Below are 23165 nucleotides of genomic sequence, written 5' to 3'. Positions count from 1 at the left end.
TTGCTCACCCTCGAATGAACGTTGAGTTTTTTTTTTCGATACGACCACTCGGGGTTAAGAACGTATAGACACGCGAAATATCCATTTCATACCTGCCAACCCTTCCGGATTTCCCGGAAGTTTTACGGATTTTTGTGTCCTTTTCCGTTTTTCCGGTTATGAGCAAAATCTTCCGGATTTTTCACGTTTTGTTGGAAAAATAATTATCTCGCCAATTTTGGCGCTAACGATACTTTTGTGGAACGCGGCACCGCGTTTTAGACCAAAAGTAGCCAAGGAAAGGTTGCCGTAAGAGAATGGCACGAGAAGAAGCGGGGCAAGATTATGACGTCACTGAGTGATACAGCGCATGACTTCATCGGGATCTAATCAAAGCAAGCGTCGCGGCGGGCAACTAGAGGCACAATTTCGGCGCCAATTATCTTCTCATTCTCTCAATTCGAGCTGTTTTTGCTTCGTTCTTTTTTAAGATGAGTAACAAATGTTATTTCCAAACTTTTAAAGAAAGCAATAAAAGTAATATTTACTAAACGAAAGTAATTTCAATTGATATGAAATTCATAACTAATATATTGTTAAATGTAAAGAGGGTAGGTGTCCTGTTTGATTTTATTTTGCGTTAAAATCTTGTGGATAAAAATAAAAAAATCTTCCGGATTTTTTTTCTCGGAGGTTGGCAGGTATGCCATTTTGACGATTCCCGAGTTAATTACGAGTGTTCTCGTGACGTCTGTATGCACGTATGTATGTATGTGCGGATATGCGTATGTGCGTTGCATAACTCAAGAAAGGTATGTTCTAGAAAGTTGAAATACGATACGTAGAATCCTAGTGGGGTCTAGTTGTGCACTAGAGATGAGACGGGCTCAGCCAGAGCCCGATAGCGCGAGCCCGAGCGCGAAGCGGGCTCGGGCTAAAGAACCGAAAATAGGTTTCGGGCTCGGGCTCAAGCACAGATATTCAATTGCCAATATCCATTACAAATTCGAAGCAAATAAACATTTTCCTACTGGGAGAAAATGAAAGGAACATTTAAATAAGTTCAATCAATGTCAAATTTTAGCCCCCCCCCCCTTTCCCAAAAAAATTAAATAAATAAATTAACGCTTATTTTATAGTGTTTTCTTGCAATTACTATTGCAATGTGTCATACAGTAATGCATTTGAAGTGGAGCATTTTAAGAAAATTTAAAAACTTCTGTTAATGAAGAACATTTGACGTAACATTTTTCATTAACAGAGAGATCATGTCAGACTGTAGAAGGCTCTGTTTTTGATACGAGAAAGTTTCCTTCGGGCTCGGGCGGGCTCGGATTTTGGTCCGAGACAATATCACTCGGGCTCGGGCGGGCTCGGTTACAAATTTTCGGTTTCGAGCAGGCGCCCGGGCTCTCAAAAATGAGCCCATACTCATCTCTATTGTGCACCTCCCCTTTTGGTTGCATTCGGGTGTTTCTAAAGGGGTCTTTTTGCCCCTTTTTTTGGGGGGGGGGAATCATTGTTAATTTCGATGTAAACTCAAGTGGTGTTATAATTTGGCGGACACTTGACGATATATCGCCAGTCTTTTGGTCGCAAAGTTTTGTCGCCAACTTGGCGACAAATTCGGCGATTTTTTTTAAAATTTAGTTTCAAATTGGCCACTGTTGGTTATATTTAGAGAGTAAACTATTGTCATATTATATTGAGTCACATTAAAATTGCCAATAATAGGGAAATGACATTGAAATGGAGTGAAAGAAAGTCATGTGATGCACACATCAGCTCGTTTCTATCTGGAACAGGATTACGTTAGCCAAGTTAAAACCGAATGCAAAATGAGTAATTCTCAAAGAACCGTCGCACAGTGGAGTATTTGACTGAAAATCCTGGCCAAAACTAGTTTGAAATTTTCACTCTTCTGAAGGCGACACCCTTGTGTGCGTTTGTGCGCTGTACGGCAAAGCTATCCCACTTATAGACACAAAACTTAGTATACAAGTTGTCTGAAATGTCTGATGTTACAATTTGAAACTCGATTTTTAAAATTTGAATTAGAAAATGAAATATTTAATATTTTATCCACGTTTTAGACTTTTGCATGTTTACGACCGTAAAAACGATCCTAGTAAACGTAGAAAAAAACCCAATGCATCACTAGATAGGAAAAATAATTTTCTTCAAGATTATGGTTTGTTTGATGTTCTAACGTAAATTAACCGAATTTCTAAGAATTTACAAAGGGAGGTCACTTTTTCGACTTTTTTCAATTATTCAATCAATGTAAACTAAAATTCTTGCATCCAATATTCTAATAATGTTATGGCTCTGAAACTTTTTAAGAAAATAATATAAACATCTTACCTTCATTTACAGCGAAAACGGTGGAAGTTATGTTCTTTCACTGATTTATAATGAATTTTTTTTCAATGAGTTGAAATAAAAATTTTCAATAATTTTCACTCGATCCGAAATAGATGCCACTGTTGGCTCTTTGCCAAAATGCTTAGACAAGTGATAAGTAAACATGTTCGATGCGAATGGCTGTTTTCCTTTGAAGATATGTAATTAAATGCACTGTTCTGGGGGGGGGGGAAGCAAAAAGCGGTTAAAAAATCCTAGTATTCTGTACAAAACACTAATTTGAAACCAAAAAAATAATCAATTTTATTCTTTTCGTTTGGTTTCAATCATTAAAACCCTGAGTTAATCATGCACAAAAAGAATTAAAGACAAGGGTTTCGGGGTTACAAAGAACCTTTTTTCTATTAAAAAAATAAATAAATAAATGAACTAGGATATTATTACTGTAAAAACACTCGAAAATGGATATTCAAAAGCTCTTTGTTTTTGAATTGTATATATTGTACTCGTACCTTGGGTCGATTCTTAGTTTGACATCGCGTGATGTGTCCGCTAAAAATTGTACGAACAAACTTGGAACTTAAATTTTATATAACTTTAATTTCACAATGAGTAGGTAAAATGTCTTAAATATGGATAGCTCGCTAGCGTAGGAACGTTAGGAGACAATTACAATTGTCTCCTAACGCTAGCAAGTGGGGGGGGGGGGGGGGGGTCCCCCCTTTTGCTACGTATAAGGGGGAAAAGACCCCCTCCCCCGGCACATTATTTGCAGCAATGATCTGAAAAAATATAAATATTTATTTATTTCATCTAAAATCTCAATTTTAAGGAAGAGCAAATTTTCTTAGCGAGATCACAAAATAATTTAATTTATTAACTCATTAACGTACATGAGAAAATTAACATAACTGAACTCAAACACATGTTTTAGGGGTGCAATGAATCTCTTTAGCGATGCATAAAGGTAAGCGTTTCGAAATTAATTGGAGGATTCTCATTCCGTAACTTACATCTTTACCCATTGATGAAGCGGTTTCTCGTAACCATGAAACTCGTGTCTGAAATTTTATTGTTGTTTGTGCGCTCAAATATGTCGATCTTTTCATTCAGTAGTGCTTATGATAACTTTTTTACAAATTTATTAAATCTTTGTTGGTAAATTCAGTTTAAAATCATGACTTGTCACAAAAAGATCGGATTATGCACTTTTTTTAAAAAAAATCATTAAAAAAAAGGGCAGTTGTAGGCGGAAGATTTTTTTGCTGAAGTTAGCACTAGAGACTTTGCCAAATACGATGCAACTTTCAAAACAGCCCGACCGAACCCGACACCCATTTAAAAAGCTTTCTCTACTTATAAATTAAGGCGAAAAGCCTTTAAAAACCTCATGTACCAAGTTTTCTTTATTTTTTTCACAAAAATAAAATAAAAATATTTACTTTGATTTATAATTAGCACTAAGCCCTGACATTTCTTTATACCGTAAAATTGGTTTGGTTCAATTCCATTCATTTAGAAAGCCACAAAAAAATCTACATTGAAACGTAATAATTAAGCTGAAACGTAACAAAAAAGCGAAAATTATTATAGAAATCTCATCTTTCAACGAGGCTATGAGCAATTGTATGTGACTCAAGTTTCCAAAACAGGTGCCGATCAATGCACCAGTTAGTCAACTATCATGGAATAAATTTTCATAAAAATCGGGTAAATTTTTAATTTTGGACTTTTGGCCAGGATTTTCAGTCAAATACTCCACTGTGCGTCGTTGCGAATATTTTCCTCCAATACACATGACGACGTTTACTGCCCAATTATATATTGTTACAAATTCTGTAAATAGTAATTATTGTAGTAACGTAACCTGTAAATAGTTTCCCGTAATGAATATACAACCCCTTTACATTCGGCTAAAGTATACGATCCCCCTATTTCTTTTTTGTTCATTGATAAAATTTGATAACGGTCTACTATTTTCGAGAGGTATTTGGAATCTTGTGGAATATTTGAGAAATCTCTTTCGGTGTGTATAAAAAGCGTTATGCATGATAAAGAGTTCAGTTTCGATTGAGAATTTGTGCTGAGAGTGTATTAGCTCTGTTTATTGCGAGGCATTTCGCTGTGTTGTTTTTCGTATTTGGAAGTAAATACGTGTGTAACCGTTGAGTTTACGGTTTGTGTGATATTTGCTTAATTGCTGATGATTAATTTAGCAGTTGTTGACGATCTTCCCTGTACATAGTGTAAATAAATTTCCTGTATTCTTAATCAAGAACTGTGTCGTCCTTTCAAGAAAGTTGGAAGTCTCACCGGATCCGTTACAATTGGCTCCCAACGTGGGGCTTCTTCTGGACTTTCTTGGAGTAAGTGTGACTTTGGACATTTTTTCATGAAGACTGTTTGAATTTATAGACTTTGTTTTTATGGTGATTACTCGCACAATGGATGATCAATTAAAACAACTTCTTGACGCAATCAATGCTGTGAAAAGTGACTTGACTGAAAGTTTTGCCGCTAATCAAGACCAATTAAAAAGTGACTTGACTGAAAGTTTTGCGGCTAATCAAGACCAATTAAAAAGTGTTTTGACTGCGAGTTTTACTGCAAATCAAGAACAATTAAAAAATGATATTGCGGCTAATCAAGAGCAATTGAAAAATGAATTGGCGGCTAATCAAGAACAATTGAAAAAGTGATTTAACGGTGCTGAAAAATGACCTAGCTTCTAACCAAGAGGAAATTAAAAACGATCTTACTTCGGTAAAGACTGTGATGGAAAATAAATTTAATGAGATAGAGCATCGAGTTGATGCTATTGAAGGAAAGTTTGATACAGTTGAAGGCCGATTCATCGCAGTGGAAAATAAAATCAAAGAGAAATTTGAAGAAAAATTGAGTACCGTTGAAGGCCGATGCAATGCTGTAGAAAGTAAATTGGAAGAAGAAGATAGAAAATTTCTTCAACTTAAAGAAGACATCTTTAAAGACCTGGAAAGGAGATTGGCGACCGTGGAAAGCAGCTCTGTACAGTTTGGCGCTCCCACATCGCTTGCTCGACCGTCCATTAAACTTGCCACATTTGATGGGAAAACTTCGTGGCAGGTTTACAAAACTCAATTCATGATAGTGGCGGAAGCGAACGGATGGGACTCTGCTACCAAGGCCTGCCATCTTGCAGCATCCCTGAGAGGCGACGCAGCGGACATTCTTCAGACCCTTCCGGACAGCCAGCGCCTGAATTTCGTTGCCCTCACATCTGCGTTGGAGCTTCGCTTCGGTGAGAAGTGCCAGAAAGATTTCAGTCGACTCCAGTTGAAGTCCCGTTTCCAGAAAACTGGGGAAACCCTGCAAGAGTTTGCGGCGGACGTCGAGAGACTGTCTCATCTTGCTTTTTGCGACTGTCCTGCGGATGTTCGAGACAACCTGGCACTCAACTACTACATCGACGGGGTTCGAGATCCGGAAATCCAGAAAGCTCTACGGATGGCGGATGTCAAAGACCTGAATTCTGCTGTTGTGTATGCGATGAAGTTGGAGGCCGCTCAGCAAGCAACCCGCAAGGATCGCCATTCAATCCGCGGCTTGAAAAGTGATGAGCCTGATCCGGTTTCGTCACGCTTTGCTGAACTTGAAAAGCAAATAAAAAGAAATAGGATGATCGTATACTTTAGCCGAATGTAAAGGGGTTGTATATTCATTACGGGAAGCTATTTACAGGTTACGTTACTACAATAATTACTATTTACAGAATTTGTAACAATATATATATATATATATATATATATATATATATATATATATATATATATATATATATATATATATATATATATATATATATATGCATATATAAATTTTTATTTTTAAAATCTCGTTTCAATTTGGCCACTTTCTACTTCCTTTTACAAAAAAGGAAGTATTGTATTCGCGAAAAAATTTTCACTCAAAAATCGTCCTTAATTTACATTTGCTCGCCCCCGAATGAATATTGACTTTTTTTGTCAAGCCGACCACACGTGAATACATGCCTATGAAGGTATAGACACCTGAAGAATCCATTTTGACGATCCACGAGTTAATTACAACGAGTTTTCTCTTGACGTCCGTACGTATGTATGTGTGTATGTATCTCGCATAACTCAAGAACGGTATGTCCTAGAAAGTTGAAATTTGGCACATAGACTCCAAGTGGGGTCTAGTTGTGCACCTTCTCTTTTAGTTGCATTCGGATGTTCCAAAGGGGGTCTTTTACACCTTTTTGGGGTAAAATCATTGTTAATTTCAATGTAAACTGAATCGGTGCTATAATTTGTCAAATACTTGGCAATATATCGTCAAGTTTTTGGTCGCAAAGTTTTGTCGCCAACTTGGCGACGAATTTGGCGGTTTTTTAAAAAATCTGGTTTCAATTTGGCCATATTTAGACCAAATTGAAACCATTTTTACCAAATTTATTAGAGAGTTAACCATTGAACCACATTAAAACTGCCAATATTGGGATAATTTATCTATATAAAACGTTTTCTTTGCTTCGGTTCGCAGCAGACTTGGAATGAAAGTGTTTAAAGTGTTTTTTTTTTTTTTGCTCACTCCGAGGCACTATTATCTTTAAATTGGAGTAAAAGGAAGTCATGTGATGCACACAGCAGCTCGTTTACTTCCTTTTCCAAAAAAGGAAGTATTTTATTCGCGAAAAAATTTTCACTCCAAAATCGACCTTAATTTACATTTTACTTTCCCCTGAATGAATATTGAATTTTTTTTTTCGACTCGACCACACGTGGATAAGTGTTTAAGAACGTATAGACACGCGAAATATCCATAATGACGATTCCCGAGTTAGTTACAATGAATTTTCTCGTTACGTCTGTATGTACGTATGTATAACGCATAATTCAAGAACGGTAAGTCCTAGAAAGTTGGAATTTGATACGTAGACTCCTAGCAGGGTCTAGGGTGTTTCTAAAGGGATCTTTTGCCCCTTTTTGGGGGGAAATCATTGTTAATTTCGATGTAAACTCAAGTGGTATTATAATTTGGCGAACACTTGGCGATATATCGCCAGTTTTGGTCGCCAACTTGGCGTCAAATTTGGCGATTTTTTTTTTTAATTCGTTTTAATTTGGCCACTGTTGGTGATATTTAGAGAGTAAACTATTGAATCACATTAAAAGTGCCAGTAATGGGGAAATTACATTAAACTGGAGTAAAATGAAGTCATGTGATGCACACATCAGCTCGTTTATTTTTACTTCCTTTTACGAAGTAAAGGAAGTATTGTATTCACGAAAAAATTTTGACCCAAAAATGGGCCTTAATTTCCATTTTGCTCACCCCCGAATCAATGTTGATTTTTTTTTCTACCCGATGACACGTGGATATATGTCTAAAAAAGTATAGACATCCGAAATATCCATTTTGACGATCCCCGTATTAATTACAACGAGTTTTCTCGTTACGTCTGTATGTGCGTAATGTATCTCGCATAACTCAAAAACGACATGTCCTAGAAAGTTGAAATTTGGTACGTAGACTCCTAGTGGGGGCTAAGTTGGCACCTCTCCTTTTGTGTCATTCGGATGTTCCAAGGGGTTTTTTTACACCTTTTTAAGGGGAAATCATTGTAAATATCAATGCAAACTCAAGAGGTGTTATAATTTGGTAACACTTGGCAACATATCGCCAAGATTTAGGTTGCCAAGTTTTTTCGCCAACTTTGCGACAAAAAAATAGGCGTTTTTTTTTTTTTTTTTTTGAGCAATCGCGATTGCCTATTGTTTTCATTTGACTGTCCTTTATGTTGTGGTTCCTTTTTTCAGCTTTGGACCAGGGGCCTCTGCAGCACCACCGCCCAGCGGCGCAGCTCCTCTGGTCCCGAGCACGGTCCCCCTGCGCCCCAGAATCCACTTCTGCTGTGCGGTGGCATCCATGTCCTACACACACATGCTCATAGACATACACACTCACACACGCGTGCGCCTTTACACACATACACACGCCTACGTGCACACACGTAATCCTACACACACACACACTCAACTATACACACGTAACCACCCAGAAGGAGGGATATGCTTGGGGGAGGGAGCCGTTTCTAGAAACAATAACTCCAATGAGTAGGGTCTTATCGCAACTCGTGATTGGGTCATTCCATACGAAATGAGCAAAATTCGCAAAAAACTAGTGGCCGCATGGTAACAGATTTTTATGAAATTAGGCATACAGGTTCCTTTTATGCCTATATAAAAATATCCAAAATATTTTTACTTCAAATTTTTTATTTGAATAGTTACATGCAAATGAAAATTGGTCAAATTGAACAGCATTCTCATAAATGCTAAATGTTGCACTTTTGAAGGCTTGTATCTTACTAACTATTTAATGAAAACATAAAAGTTAGATGTTGTTGCAATCCATGAAGTAGGGTAATCAATCTGATATCAGTAAAATTTTCAAAGTTATTATAGTTAATTTTTAACCGAGTTTCAAAAACTGAAAATATTTCAATTTTCTCATAATTAAACATTTTATTTCTTAATCTCAATCTTAAGCTATGATGAAATTAATACCCAATAACGTGCTAAGTATCATAAAAGAAATACCTTACGTTTGAAGTTGTATTTTAACTCCTTTGTCTTCAAAATCAGTTTTAAACTTAGTGACATTTTGTAAAATGATGATTTTCCCCTTCACATACACACAAAAATTCAAATGAGGGAAAATTCAGACAACTTTAAAATTTTACAAGAATATAGAGCTGTGTTTCTACTATTTGCTTGAAGAAACTCGAAATTGGTTTTTGATTTCCAAACGTAAAATAAAATTCAAAAAAACAGCATTTTTTTTCTGTTTTATGGGTCAATCCATATGTGTTTGACGGATCAGTGCGCTCGACCATTTAAATTTTTTTTTTTTTTTTTTTTGAAATTCATTTTCCTAAAAGCTGCATATGAAAGATGTTTAAAACCACTTTTATTTTTTCTCTCAACTGGAACTTTGATTTTTTAGAGGTCATCAAAAGTGATTTTCGTAGTCAAAAATGGGACTTTTAGACCTTTGCATTTTGGCCAAAATCTATTTGAATTACATTTATGACAGTTAATTTAACGTTTTGATGTTAAAGTGCATAAGTTGATAGTCTTACATGCTGAGTTACGTAGCTGTAAATTAATAATTGAAATAATGGCAACAGGTTAAAGTTCAAGGCAAAATGTAAAAATTTTACTCATTTCAAAGGGGGATAACTCACGTAGGGGACGGAAACACAAAATGAAAAACTAATCACTGGAACCATGCTAAAAAGAATGTGTAACTGTTGCTGTGTGTTTGTGTACCCTTTATAAATTACAGCCCCTCAAAAATCGGAAAAAATGTCAAAAATGACATTTTTAGACCCCCTATAAACCAAAAGGGGATGGAATTAAAAATAAAATTTCCTGGCCAGTTGAATATTCCGTTCAAGTACTATACATGTTATACATGCTGATTTTTTTATTTGGTTTGTAAAAAAGATTCAGGTCTTTGAAATTAGCAATTTTGCCAGTCAATTCACACACTAAAACAGAAATAAAAAATGTGAAAACGTCATGGCACCTTCTTAAATTACCTATGTGCCCTATATAATGCATTATACTGAAAAAACATATTGTAATTTTCAAAATAATTATTTTAATTTGATAACTTAGAAATATTTGGGTATGAATGAGTAGTTTATACTGTATGAAACCTGTATGGATTGACAATTATGTGAAATTATGAGAATTCAAAGAACTAGATACACGACTAAATGATGGAAAAGCAAGTAAAACTAACATTTATTTCAGTTTAAAAAATTGTATATTTCAGCATGTACTTCATAAACATGCTTTTGAGAAAATGAAACACGAAAGAAATGGTTAGATTTGCTAAACTTACAAAATAAAAAGAAGTAACTAATGAAGTTTTACCTTAGTTCAAGTGACTCTAGTAACAAAAATACGCTGATACCAATGATTAAAATTTAGTAGCATCTAAAAGACACTTCAATATGTTACGTAAAAAAAATTGAGTAAATTTAGAGCATTCCCTCTTCTTCAAAAAAATAGAGGAAAAAAATGAAATTTTTGGAAATTTTCGATTTTTTAAAGTACAATTTCGTCATCAAGAAATTCATAAACAGTTACTAAATTATTGCAGATAGTTAGTTAGAGATAGTTTTTTAATCTGAATCATTTTTACTCTTATTTTTTATTAAAAGAGCTAGAAGAGTGATTTAAAATCTGAAGAAAAATTGGCAAAATTTCAATCTTTGTTAATATCTCAGATTCAAAAAAAGATCCGAATAAATTTTACTTTGCTTTTTCTCAATAGAGAATTGTTTATAGAATGTAGAAATATTTATTTTTTAAGTGTATGTTTATAACTTATGGAGTTATTGAGTCACAAAGTGGCAGCAATGAACTCTGAAAATTTAGGCTTAGCGTAAGCATCAACTTCTAATTTCAATAACAAAGCAACAAACAGTTTTTAAGCTTCCATACTTTGCATTCCCTCATAGATATGCATGGTTTACCTAAATAAAATCTGCGACATGTCAGCCACAGCTGATTTGCTCATTTCGCATGGAATGACCCGATTGCGAAAAAAATAATTTGAATTCAAAGTTTCAGAATTCAAATTAGAGTTGATTGAGGAAAGCGGTTCACAGGTCTTCATTTTTTTTTCTAATTTGGTTTCATTTTGGCTACTATTGGCGTATTTAGAGAGTTAACCATTGAAACACATTAAGGGGGTCCGGGACACAAAAATCCTCAAATTTGGCAATTTTTTTTTATAATTTGAAAAATTGCTTCGTTTTCTTCTGCTTAAGAGGACGTTTGAATCTTGTTTTTACCTTAAATAGAACGAAAGTTATAGTTATTTTTGTTGCATGCATCTAACGAATGTGTACATAACTTTAAAACTTTAAACGCGTTTTTCTCCATGATGCAATTTTTCTCGATTTCTTGCATTCAAACTCTTATAAGTCAGGAACCGATAGAGATAAAGTAATGAAACTTGGAGCATATCTTTTTCAAGCAATTTACTTTAATTTTTATTCGGCAAATTTGAAAAAAACGTTTACTTCAAAAATTATGATTTTTTTAAAAAAAAGTATCTTCGAATTTTTCGAAATTTTTCTTCAAATATTTTTTATTTTTTATTGAATCAATATTTTTAAAATCGCCGAATAAAAATTAAAGCTTAGATATTTGTGCATACTTTTTTGAAAAAAAATTGAAAATTGACCAACAATATTTTGAGTTATAGCAATTTAAAGCAACTCCATTTTTTTGAAAAAAACTAATTAAATTTAAATAAAAAAATAATTTTTTTTCATATTTATGTTATGATTTTGCTTATTAAATAAATGATGAATCAGTTCAAAAAATTTCAAAACTCTAAAGTACATAATAAAAAAAAAATCAAAATGTGTCCCGGACCCCCTTAAAATGTACAACATTGGGAAAATTAATCTGCATAAAATGTTTTTGCTTCAGTTAGCAAAAAACTTGGGGCAAAAATATTAAAAGTGTTTCTTTGCTTACTCCAAGGCATTACTATTATCATTGAATTGGCGTAAAAGGAAGTCATGTGATGCACACATCAGCTCGTCATTTTTTACCCTCCTGGGGGGACCCAGTTCGCCCTCTTTCCCTGGAAAAAGCGACTACATTTTTTGAATGCAGGTTTGAGGTAAATAATGTACCACAAACTCATATAATTGTTTGAGAATTTTTTCCAGGGCAGCTGAGTCCGTCTGAAATATTCCAGGGGTATTTCTTCCGGTCGCTCCCCCCCCCCCCAATAATGGAGGGAGTGTCTCTTTTTAGGGGGAGTGGCGAGAACTTTATTTCAGGAGGAGTTTCTTTTGGTTAGGAGTGTCGACAATAAATGTGAAGTTTTTGAGGACTTTGTTGGCTTATTGAAAGCCCCATCGTCAAGACAAGGACCCGATTTACACATCATGGATCATCAGGGGTACCATGGTTACTCCCACTAGTACATAGAAACGAAAGTCAATGCGAAAATGGCAAAAATAACTAATATTTTACGCATTTATTTTCATTAATTTCATACTTCATGCGCTTTAAAGATGCTTTTTTGCTCGCTATTCTTGAAAATTTTCCTTGCGGGAGCATCAAGTGTGGGGACCTTTCTCAGCATTATTTAAACGCAGGGGTGCCCACCTAGGAAAGGGGGAAGGGGATCATGGCGCAGACTGCGCCATTGAAATTTTTAGGGGGATTTGAGGGGCATTTTTCCTATTTGGGGGGCTCTCGCTTGGGTGGAGGGGTCTTCGCGATTTGGGGGTTGGGGTGTGCCCTTGCTCTTAGGAGGAGGACACCGCTGTTTAAACCTCTTGGTACAGTGGTACCCTCATTTCTAAAACTCAACGCGCGCCTATGCCTATGAAATATACTGAAAGATGTTCTCGTACGCCTAGACTTGCCTTTTCAAGATTTACAGCTATGACGGTGCGTCAAATGTGAGGGGTACATTTATGTAGACTTTAAAAATTGATTTTAGATTTACAGCCACAAGCAATCAATGTCCACTACCACTGCACGTCTCACCAGAAAATAGAGCTGTAAAAATATCTCTCAAGACAAGTGGCATGGTCTAATTGAACCATAAAATTTTTACAATTTATTTTTAGATTTTTTTACCATGATTTGTAAATTATACGTGCCAGCTAATATGTGAAATGGCATTTTCATGGGCAGAGATCTAATCATTTTCCGGGGGAGGACCTCCGGAACCCCTTCACTTCGTGGGGGGTGAAGGAGTGTAGGGGATTCCATGCCCCTACACTCCTAGTGACATCTGCCCCCCCCCCACTAATTTTTGCAAGCCCCCTGCCTGTTACTATCTCTGTAAGTTTATTGTTATACTTTTGATTATTGGATGCATACGAATTATTTAAAGTCTTAAGGGGACATTCATTAATTACGAAGGATAATTTTGTCAATTTTTGACCCCCCTCCCCCATGTAAGGGTACGCAAGATTTTTCAAATCCCCTCCCCCTGTTCTTACGTAAGATTCCATTTCGTTTTTCAAAATAATAAAATAACGAATCTTAAATCACTGGAATCATTATTAAACTCACTATTATTAAATTAAACGTTTCCTTAACGGATAAAGAAATATTTACTAAAAAGTAGGAATCTGGACTGAATGTTTTTGGACTTTTTTTCTTCTTCTTTTGTATATGATGTGATATTAATTAAAAATAAAACATGCCTTACATAGTGCGATTCTTTTATTATAGTTTACACTATTCATTCTTTGTAAAATAAATGAGAAACAATTCATCTTAATACGTTTTTTACCTTCCAGACGCAAATGAAATATATGATCACTGCCAAACCATTTGATCACGCAATTTCTAATATAAAATATCGACTTAGAAAACATTGCGAAAGAATGGGTGTTATCCTCCCCCCCCCTCCGCCCCAAAGTAAGAGCATGTAAAAAAATTCCGATCCCCCCTCCCCCTCGGCACCCTTACGTATTTAATGAACAGCTTCCTAATCTTTGAAAAAATGCTCTTTACAGCTCCGAATTCAGGTCCGTTTTGATCTGTACCTCAGTCAGCGGCGGATCTAGAGGGGGGCCATGGCCCCTCCCAAAGCCCTTGTGATCGCCGATTGTAGGAATTTTTTTTAAGAAAAAAAAAAGAAAGAAAAAGTGTGTAAATGTATGAAGATATCAAAATTTAACACATGTGTTTTACTGAAAAAGAAGTATAGGCCTTAATTGGGAGATAAATTATATCCCTGTCCTCTAAACACAACTTTTATTTCCAAAATTTTTCTCCATCTTTTACATCATTTCTTGATTCCAACAACAGACACGTGGACGATCTCTAAATGCTGCTGTTCTCAGAGTATACCTATTGTTCACAAGACCAAAGAGAGCCTAAATTTTCGTTTTTATGGCTTTAATTTCGAAACTCGGGGGAGAATCCCCTTTTTCATGCCCTTTAGCAAATGCCTTGGTATGTAGCAAAAAGTTGCATTATAAGTCTTATCCAGCCCTTATCAGTTAACTTGCTAAAAAGCAACTTAAATGAAATTTTTTGGGACTTCAATTACGAACGATTTTTGATAGGACCCCCTCCCTCCCTAGTTTATATCGTGATGATAGCTTTAAAAGGATGTTTTTGGAGGAGCTCATGAATCTTCCATCCCTTTATAATATATATGTCCCTTTATAAAATATGTATAAATATAGTTAAAAATTGAATTTTTAGAGCCTCAAAGGCAAAATATTTCCAGGAAGGAAGGATTCTAAGCACCTTTACACTTCCTTTAATGTGAGCAAACATTACCTAAAGGTGCATTTTTAGGCTGGACAGCTGAAAAGCTAGAAGAGCACTCATTCTCTTCTAACTTCTCAATATATAATGACAGATCATTTTGGTTTCTAAGCTTCATTTTCAAAAAGTATCTTAGGGCGAGCACCCGAAACCTGCGACCTTTCTCCGTACATCAAAAATAGACAATATGCGTTTTTAGTTTCCTAATTTTCAAAAATTACTCGGAAATTTAAATTTTGATTCCTAAATTTACCCCCTCACCTAATGTCTCGATACCCCGAAAACTGAGTTTTTAAAACTCTATTTTAATAAATTTTCTGGGGAGTTCGGAGTTTGTTCAAAAATTCCGGATGGCCCCTCCCAAAATAATCGGCTGGATCCGCCACTGACCTCAGTGGTCTGTATGTACTTGTACAGATCTCAAAATCTCTTATGTAATTCAGCTCTAAGAAACTCTCTGTCGGAAAAAAAATCATGGCTACATTTAGTTAATGTTGGAACAGCTTGATTTACCTTACATCATAAATGCTTGCGTTATACATGATTTTTTAACTTTATCCAGTCCTGAATTTCTTAGGAATTTGCGTCAGCGTGCGATATCTGAAATTCGATATCCCTGGTTTTCTGCGGAAGCCTTGCAGTAGGTCATAGTTCAACCCCTTTATGGGGAGAGAACTGAAAAAGAGCCTTATCTTGAAAAAGCAGAAATGTAATTGGAAACTACTTTTCGTTTCACTTCATGCGTATATAGGCTGTGCGAATGAAACAGTCTGCTTTTTTTAATTTAAAGACCAATTACAGAAGCAAAAAAAAATATATCAGTCTCGCAACTGTGTTAAAAGAAAAATTGCTCTTTCTGCTCGTAGTATTCGTCAACAGTTAATTTGAATTCTACTTTTCTCAGTTACTTCATTTCAGCAGTGACGCAAATTATGTTGTTAGCAAGCTTTTTTTGCTTTCTCATTTGAGGCAGTGAGAAGCAAAAGGATGTCAGTGGACATTTTCAAATTTTGAGTAAAACGCGTTTAGAGATAACGTCCTAGGTCGGCTTTCATTAAAAAAATTTTCTAAGTCATGCTGTATAGCAGCAATTACCAGGGCTACAGTAGCCCTTGTAATTGCTGCTAGCCCGGCTACTAGTACCATTTCTTGCCCCAAGACAGAGGAGAGGTTCACCAACCATGCGTACTGGTTATTTCCAAAATTTTAATTTTGCCACTTACAGCCCTTTGCTTCTCACTGCCTCATTTGATTTCTTACTTTCGATTTTGTTATGAAACATCAAAATTTAAACTAACCTTTTCCAGTCAGAAATTGAAACGACTACTTGTGGATGATTTTATGACGTTATTTATAGACGTAACGATTTTTATTATTATTTTTTTTCTTAGTCGGATTTTTTTTGTGACTTATTGATGGGGACCAGGGTGGTTCGAAAAAAAAAAAAAATTATTTCGGAATCACGTTAACCCCTCAAAAGTTGTAGTTTAATATCTTCATTGGGGGGGGGGGATGACATCTTCAGTTCGCGGATGAGGGTGAAACTTGGCTAAAAATATGCAAAAAATTAATTTTTTTAAAAAGCAATAAAATTATTTTTATAAGGCAACAGCCATAAATTGTCAGTATATAGCGTAGTTTGAACCTAAAAAAGTATTTTATAGCTTTTTCATAAGATCTTTCGTTAGCGCCTTAATTGGGCTAAAATCTCCTGAAATGTGAAATCCATTTTAAGGCTTATGAACGAACTAAAGATCTTATGAAAAAGCTATAAAATATTTTTAAAGTTCAAACTACGCTATATACTGATAATTTATGGCTGTTGCGTTACGAAAATATACAAAAAAATCTTTAATTATTTTCTGAAAATTTCAATTTTTAACATTTTTTTCAAATTTTCAGCCTTTTGCGCTAATTGAAGATGTCAACTTAGATTTTTTTTTTTTTAATTTTTCCCCAATTGAGGATACCAAACTACAACTTTTGAGAGGTAACGCGATTCCGAAATAAAAAAAATCGATTTTATCGAACCACCCTAATTAGGACTGCTTTTTAGCTACCATTGAACTCAATTTCAACTTTGAGCAGGCCCGTGATTTCGAATTGTTTCAGGGGTTAGGGGCAGAAGTGCCAACATAGGCGGGAGGGGGGGGGGCATGGCCCTTACTCTTGTGACGTTGGGCACTCCTTTAGGGGACAGAGGGGGGGGGGGGGTCAATAGGTTTTTAATTCAAAGCAATTTTTTCAAAAAACAGTGAAAACTGCATCTACCTACATGGGACATAGATTTTCAAAAATGAAATCACCTACCCCCTTCCTCCAAACGACGCGCCTGAGATTTTCAAAGGTTGCATCTATGTAAATGCTTCTCAGGTGATGCTCTTTTCTTAAAATCATTTTTCATTTTGGAAGATTTGGAATTATATGGAAAATTGGAATAATTTTCATTTTTTACAACATATGTCAGAAAAAGTTTTTCAGAAAAAAAGCAGTTTTTTTCTGGAAACGTGCCGACTGCTGATATGACATGGAACAAGCGTGTTGCCGAAAATTATGCCGTTTTGGAGACTTCAATCTTTTTGCGTCCTGCAAATAATTCTATTGCTTTGAAACCTGATAGGTATTTTATCATATGATGCCTTAAAACAGCTCATTTTATTTTTTATTTTAACAATTTTAATTGTTGTCCCCTCAAAGTTATTGGTATTTAAAATTTTTTCCCCTATAAATTAATTTTTTGCTTTTTGAAGTTGTTTTAAGTGCATTTAATAACATCCTGATAATGCATGTAACTGTACTCGTTCTTATTTTGATAATTTTCAGTTCACATAGAGTTCAGTTTTTTCTTTTTTTCAGTCTAGCACTTTCGTCGCTTCATGCCTGATAATTATTTCTAAAGTATTCTGTAAAGATTGTTTATTTCAAAATGTATTTTATATTTTTTGGTGTTCTCTTACTCTTTTGTAGCAGGGTTCGTTGATTTAAATCATGATTAAAATCATGATTTAAATCAGGGGCTTCCCAACTGCAAAGAGTCCACGGGCCAGAATTCCGGTCACTGATCACCTGGCGGGCAGCAGTTTGAAAAACTTGAACAATGACCTCTTACACAATAACAATTAATAGTTGGATTTTTAATTGTAAAACAATGAAACAAAATAATTATAAGACAATCAGCTTACATTTTAATGGGAAAACTCGTCGCAACCAGTCAGATCAATATCATCAACGGAAAAGAGCGGAGAGTTGACGAGAGCAAGCTATCAATTTCTTTTTCGAAATCAACAAATCCCATAGAGTCAGTGAGGGGGGGGGGGGTCTTTATTTTTAACTAATTGCAGGCAGGTTTTGTGCTTATCTTAAATATTTTTCTCTTCCCTCTCTATTTCCCCCCGCCAACGCAAGGCAATATTATTTCTAGAAATTCGTTTGAACACTTGCGTGCAGGGTAGGACTGCTTGACCTTGATCTGTAGATGTCCTGTACCTTTTTCTCCCATTACACTGAAAGGAGTAAAAGGGCGATCAAGAGGAAATTTCGGGGACCCTAGCTTGACCAAGAATGGTAGTCTCGGATGCTTCTTGATTCCATAAAATGTCGGAAAAAGAAAAACGCCGAGTAAGAAGTTGGCGGACTGCACGATATGTGTTGGCGTGCCGCCTGTTGGACAGCCCTGATTTAAATCAAGTGATTGAAAAAAAAAAAATCATTGATTTAAATCAAGTGATTTTTTTAACGAAATCATTAATTAAAATCAGTTGATTTTATTTTTGTAAATTAATTTGCATTTTTAGAATGTATTACTCTAAATTTAACTACATTGCATTAGACTATCTTAACCTCAACAGGCAAGACTGCACAAATCCCTCTTTCTTTGTGCGTAACAGATTTTCACTCTTGCACTATTGTTTTTACTCCAAAATTACATTTTAGAACAAAATAAAAGTTTGCAGTTTTTCTTATACACCATGACTGAAGAGTAATTGTTCAACTTATTATTTTACACTAAATACGTACATGATGGGAAACCTTATCTAAAGATAAGGTTTCAAGCATAGCATAAAAAAGCAGCAAAGCATAAAAAAATCAGACCTTATCTAAGCATTATGACGTATTTATAAAGCTTAAAAACTTATTGAATAGTTAGAGAACTTAATTTTAAAAGAAGCTGAATGGATTCATCTATTGTTTGAAATATGTTTATAAAGTAATTAATATCTGCACATTTTTAAACATTTAATATAATAGAAAAAATCTGATTTAAATAAAAAAAAATCTGATCAAAAAAAATCCGATTTTTTTTATTTAAAAAAAAATCACGAACCCTATTTTGTAGCTACAATTTCATGTTTGATATAGGAAGGAATGTCATGGAATTCATCTTGCAATTTCTGCAATTGCCACTTGGATAAAGTGAGTTGCTCCAAAACTGAATGCCCATTTTTATCATGTGAATCGAAGGAAGTTCCTTTGCTGGGGATTGGAGATTGTTGTCCTAAATGCTCAATTTTTAAAAGTAAGACTTTTTTTTTTTTCAATTTCAGTTCATTAATCTTTTTTCATACAAAGCTTTGAAATTTTATCTATCGCCTTGTGCTAAATTTGATGGCCACCAAAACCAAGTTGTTGAGGATTAAACTATTATCCTCTAAGTTTTTCTCACAAAGTGGATATAGAATATCAGAGTCACGGGAGGAAGTTGGGATGCATATTTGTTAAAGTACAAAGATACAACTGCTTTAGAAATGAAAATAACATTAACATTAATGTAGAAAAAGAAGAGGTTTTTTTAGTTTATATTTCAATTTCAAAGTAAATCAAAATGATACTTTATAATTTAAATCAATGTATTAAAACTGCAGAAATGGAAGTATTTGGCATGTATCACTATAGTTGGAACAAACAAACATTGTTGCTGGCAACATTGTGAAGGCTACTCAGATCCTGATCACAGCATTATGATCTGCCAGGTTAGGTTTCCCCCAGATTTATATAAAATGAAAAGCTTTCTGCGAACACAAATTCTAACTGCAAAATTTTCTGCAAATAATTATTTTGCCTAACTCACCCTTAAATAAAGAATTAAGTTTGTATTCAAGTATGATATAGACAAAAACAAAGTGCTTTAAATCATTTATTTTTTTTTATTGCAATAACATAATAGTTTGCTTATTTTTCACCAACTGAAGAAAATTGCCAAAACCATTATTTTTTTCACACATGTGCTTTAAAAGGCTTTTGGAGAAAGGCTTTAACAGAAATAAAGTGGGATTTTTTAAAAAAATTGCTCAAAAAAATAAATAAATAAATAAATAAATAAAAAATAAATAAATAAAAATTAAATTTTTTTTTTGTTTTATTAACGTTGGCAGCTTGAAAAAAAAATTTGCAGAGCCAAAAATTTTCTGTTCGTCGAGCGTTCGTCTATATTATGTAAGACTGGTTTCCCCCAACTATAGATATATTACACAAGGTATGAGGACCATTGATTTTTCCTTTCACACTTTATCTTTTCATATGACAGTAAATTCTATTTCAAAGTTGTCAAAAATATTTGCATGAAATGTATACTTGTTGAATAAAGAGCAAAATATAAATGTATGAAATGAGAATTTTGCATATTGAAAGCTAGAAGAAGCAGGGAGAGTTAAAGCGAAAAACAATTTGTTAATCAAGTATCTTAAAATTCCACTCATTTTGCTCCAGGTACTTCCCGACCAGCTTTCTCATTGAAAGCATTATCCCCCCTGAATTTCACTCTTCAATCTTTTCATTTGATTTGTTTGTAGGTTTGTTCTGCTTTTTAATTAAAAAAAAAAGAAAGAAAGAAAGAAATTACATAAAAAATAGTGTGATATTCTGAAGCTTTTTTAAGCTCAAGTGAATTTCATATTTTTCATTGATTTTAAAGTTTAAAAAATGCCTATTGTTCAAGATGATTTTATCTGTTATTTGTTTTGTTGATTTTTTTTTAAATTTATTTACAATATACTGTTTATTTTCTTTATTATATACACACAGAAACTTGCAGTGAGGACTCATCACATCACATTCATGGAACTGTATGGTCTTCTGATTCAAATTGCATTTTGTATCAATGCCAAGATGGTTTTTCAGTGCCTTTCGTTATGGAATGCCCATCTCTAGTGTGCTCAAAGGTAAGGATTTTGAGGGAGTTGTACAAGGATTTGTGACTATATAATAGAATTTGTGACTATGTGTAAAATAAAATTAAAAAAAAAAGACTTATTTCATTTAAATAGAACTTTCTATGAAGAGATTAAAGATTTCATCTATTTATTTTTAACAGCCAACTATCAGTTACTTTCTGGGCAAGATTTTTGGTCATAACCGCCCTTATATGAAAATAAACTACTAATATTCAGTGCAGTATATGTTTAATTATTATCAAGCTTATTTTTATTAAAATGTTTTGTGGAATCAGTCAAGTTGATGTGGGGCAATGTGAATGGAGCAAAGTAAAACGGGCCGTTTTGGTTACTTATTAAATTATTTACTAAATCAATCTTGAATTCATGTACTAATTTATTTATTTGCATTCTGGCCTATAAAAATTACTTATTTATTCATTCATTCACCAATTTTCTTATTCAGTCACTCTTTCATTCGCTCATTTATCAATTCTCATATATTAATCAGTTAATTTGTTTCTTAATCCATTTATTCATTTCTTATTTTAATTACTTATTCATTGGATCAAAAAACATTTAACAATCAGATAAATATTTCATTAAAAAAATATTTTATATTTTAATTAGGAAAAAAAAAATTGAAAAATGTCCACACTTTTTTGAATAAAACAAATTTACTCCCAAAAATTTTTCAAAATTTTGTTTCAATGCAAGTTTTATTATAAAACATACTCTGTTGTTTCTTTATAAACCATAATTTTCAAAACAAATTTCCAATTTGTTCATTTTGAAAAAGTAAGTTACTTATTTATTTCACTTTGCTTCACATTTCTTTATTACTTAATATTTAACTATTCAGTTTGCAGCGATTTGAAATCAATTTAAAAATTGTTACTAATAAAAGATTCCGTACTGTTAACAAAATAAGTCATATGATTGTCTAATTATTGTCAGCTATTGGCAGAGTTCGGATCAGATACCAAGTGTAGTAACATTCATCTATTTTCAAGAAAGAAAACACATAAATATCCCATTAAGTTTTTCATTGGATTTAAAACTTATTTTACATGTTATTGCCACAGGATTTTAAAAATAATTTGATAAATTGTTACTTTTCTAAAGAGTTTATTGGTAATAATATTAAAAATACTAATAAAAAAATATATTAAAAAATATTTATATTTTATTATTTTCATTTGAAGTGGTAGTTAAATCTCTACTTCGTTACATAAAATTGTAGTTCAAAATGTTTTAGTGAAAACATATTTTTATTATATTGTCTTATTGTCTTGTATGTATTATTATAGAATGTTTTATTATTCTATTGTCTTGTTAAGTAATGAAAAAAAAATAATATTTTTTCTCTATAATTTCTTAATAATGCGTTAAAGTGGTAAAGGTATAGCAAATCTAAAACAACTACATATCACATAAAAGTTGCATTTACTTGTTTATTAACATATGAAGTCTCCTTTAATACTGTCTGATTTCAATGCGGCTTCTAGTGTTAAAAAGGTTCCCTCCTTTGCTAAAAACTTTTGTAAACAATAGAATTTTTTTTAAATGACTAAAACACATTCATGGGCTCCCATATGCAAAATTTTAAGGGGGGGGGGACTCGGATATTTTCTCCATGGTTTAGCAGGATATTTTCCCCATATACACCGCTTTCATTGCAGATTAAAGTTATTAAAGTTTGACATTTTTGAAGAAGAAATGTTTTTACATTTCTGCAAAGAAAAAAGTACTAAAAGTAAGGAAGTTCTAATTTCTTGGGGGGGGGGGGGGGGTTGAGCCCCCCTTTCCCCCCTATATGGGCGCCCTTGAACACATTGGTAATCAAAGGCTTTAAGCACAATATGTTTTGTACTTTAATAATCATGTCCCAACATTATTGATCATCGGAACAAAAATAAAATATTTCAAAATAATTTAATTGAATACTTTTAAAAAATAATTCAGTTGATTTAAACTGATTTGGATCATGATTTTAGTCACCAAACTGTTGTCTTATATCAGCCTTTTTTCATACAACAAGTTTGGTAATAACAAGATCTTTTTTACAGGATGAATTTATTTACCAGCTCGATAATGAATGCTGTCCCAGATGCATTTCTCCTGCTTGTTTTAATGAAGGCACCACACAGGTAAATTTATACCCAGTAGCAACCTTTCTGAGCATTAATGTCTTATATTAGAGCCTGGATTGTATGTGCTCTAAAAATTGTAAAAATATGAACGAAAGATATCTAAAGTATGAAAATATTTTTTTACTTTAATACTGGAAAAGGCACATATTTTTGTGAGCCATAATATTTGAAAGAAT

General features: G+C 33.8%; 1 protein-coding gene across 1 annotated transcript in view; it reads left to right on the top strand.

The window, feature by feature from the left end:
- The first annotated feature begins 19052 nt into the window (after nucleotides 1–19052).
- LOC129226892 (extracellular matrix organizing protein FRAS1-like) overlaps nucleotides 19053–23165 on the top strand; it is a 68572-nt gene continuing 64459 nt past the window's right edge. Inside the window, exons 1-3 of the mRNA XM_054861521.1 lie at nucleotides 19053–19203; nucleotides 20709–20845; nucleotides 22906–22986. Coding sequence (XP_054717496.1) covers nucleotides 19053–19203; nucleotides 20709–20845; nucleotides 22906–22986 — 369 coding nt within the window. The remainder of the gene's footprint in view (nucleotides 19204–20708; nucleotides 20846–22905; nucleotides 22987–23165) is intronic.

Source organism: Uloborus diversus, chromosome 7 (assembly GCF_026930045.1).
Source record: "Uloborus diversus isolate 005 chromosome 7, Udiv.v.3.1, whole genome shotgun sequence".
Classification (NCBI taxonomy): domain Eukaryota; kingdom Metazoa; phylum Arthropoda; class Arachnida; order Araneae; family Uloboridae; genus Uloborus; species Uloborus diversus.
Note: the sequence above shows the minus strand (reverse complement) of the source record. Positions and strands in the feature narration are given on the sequence as shown.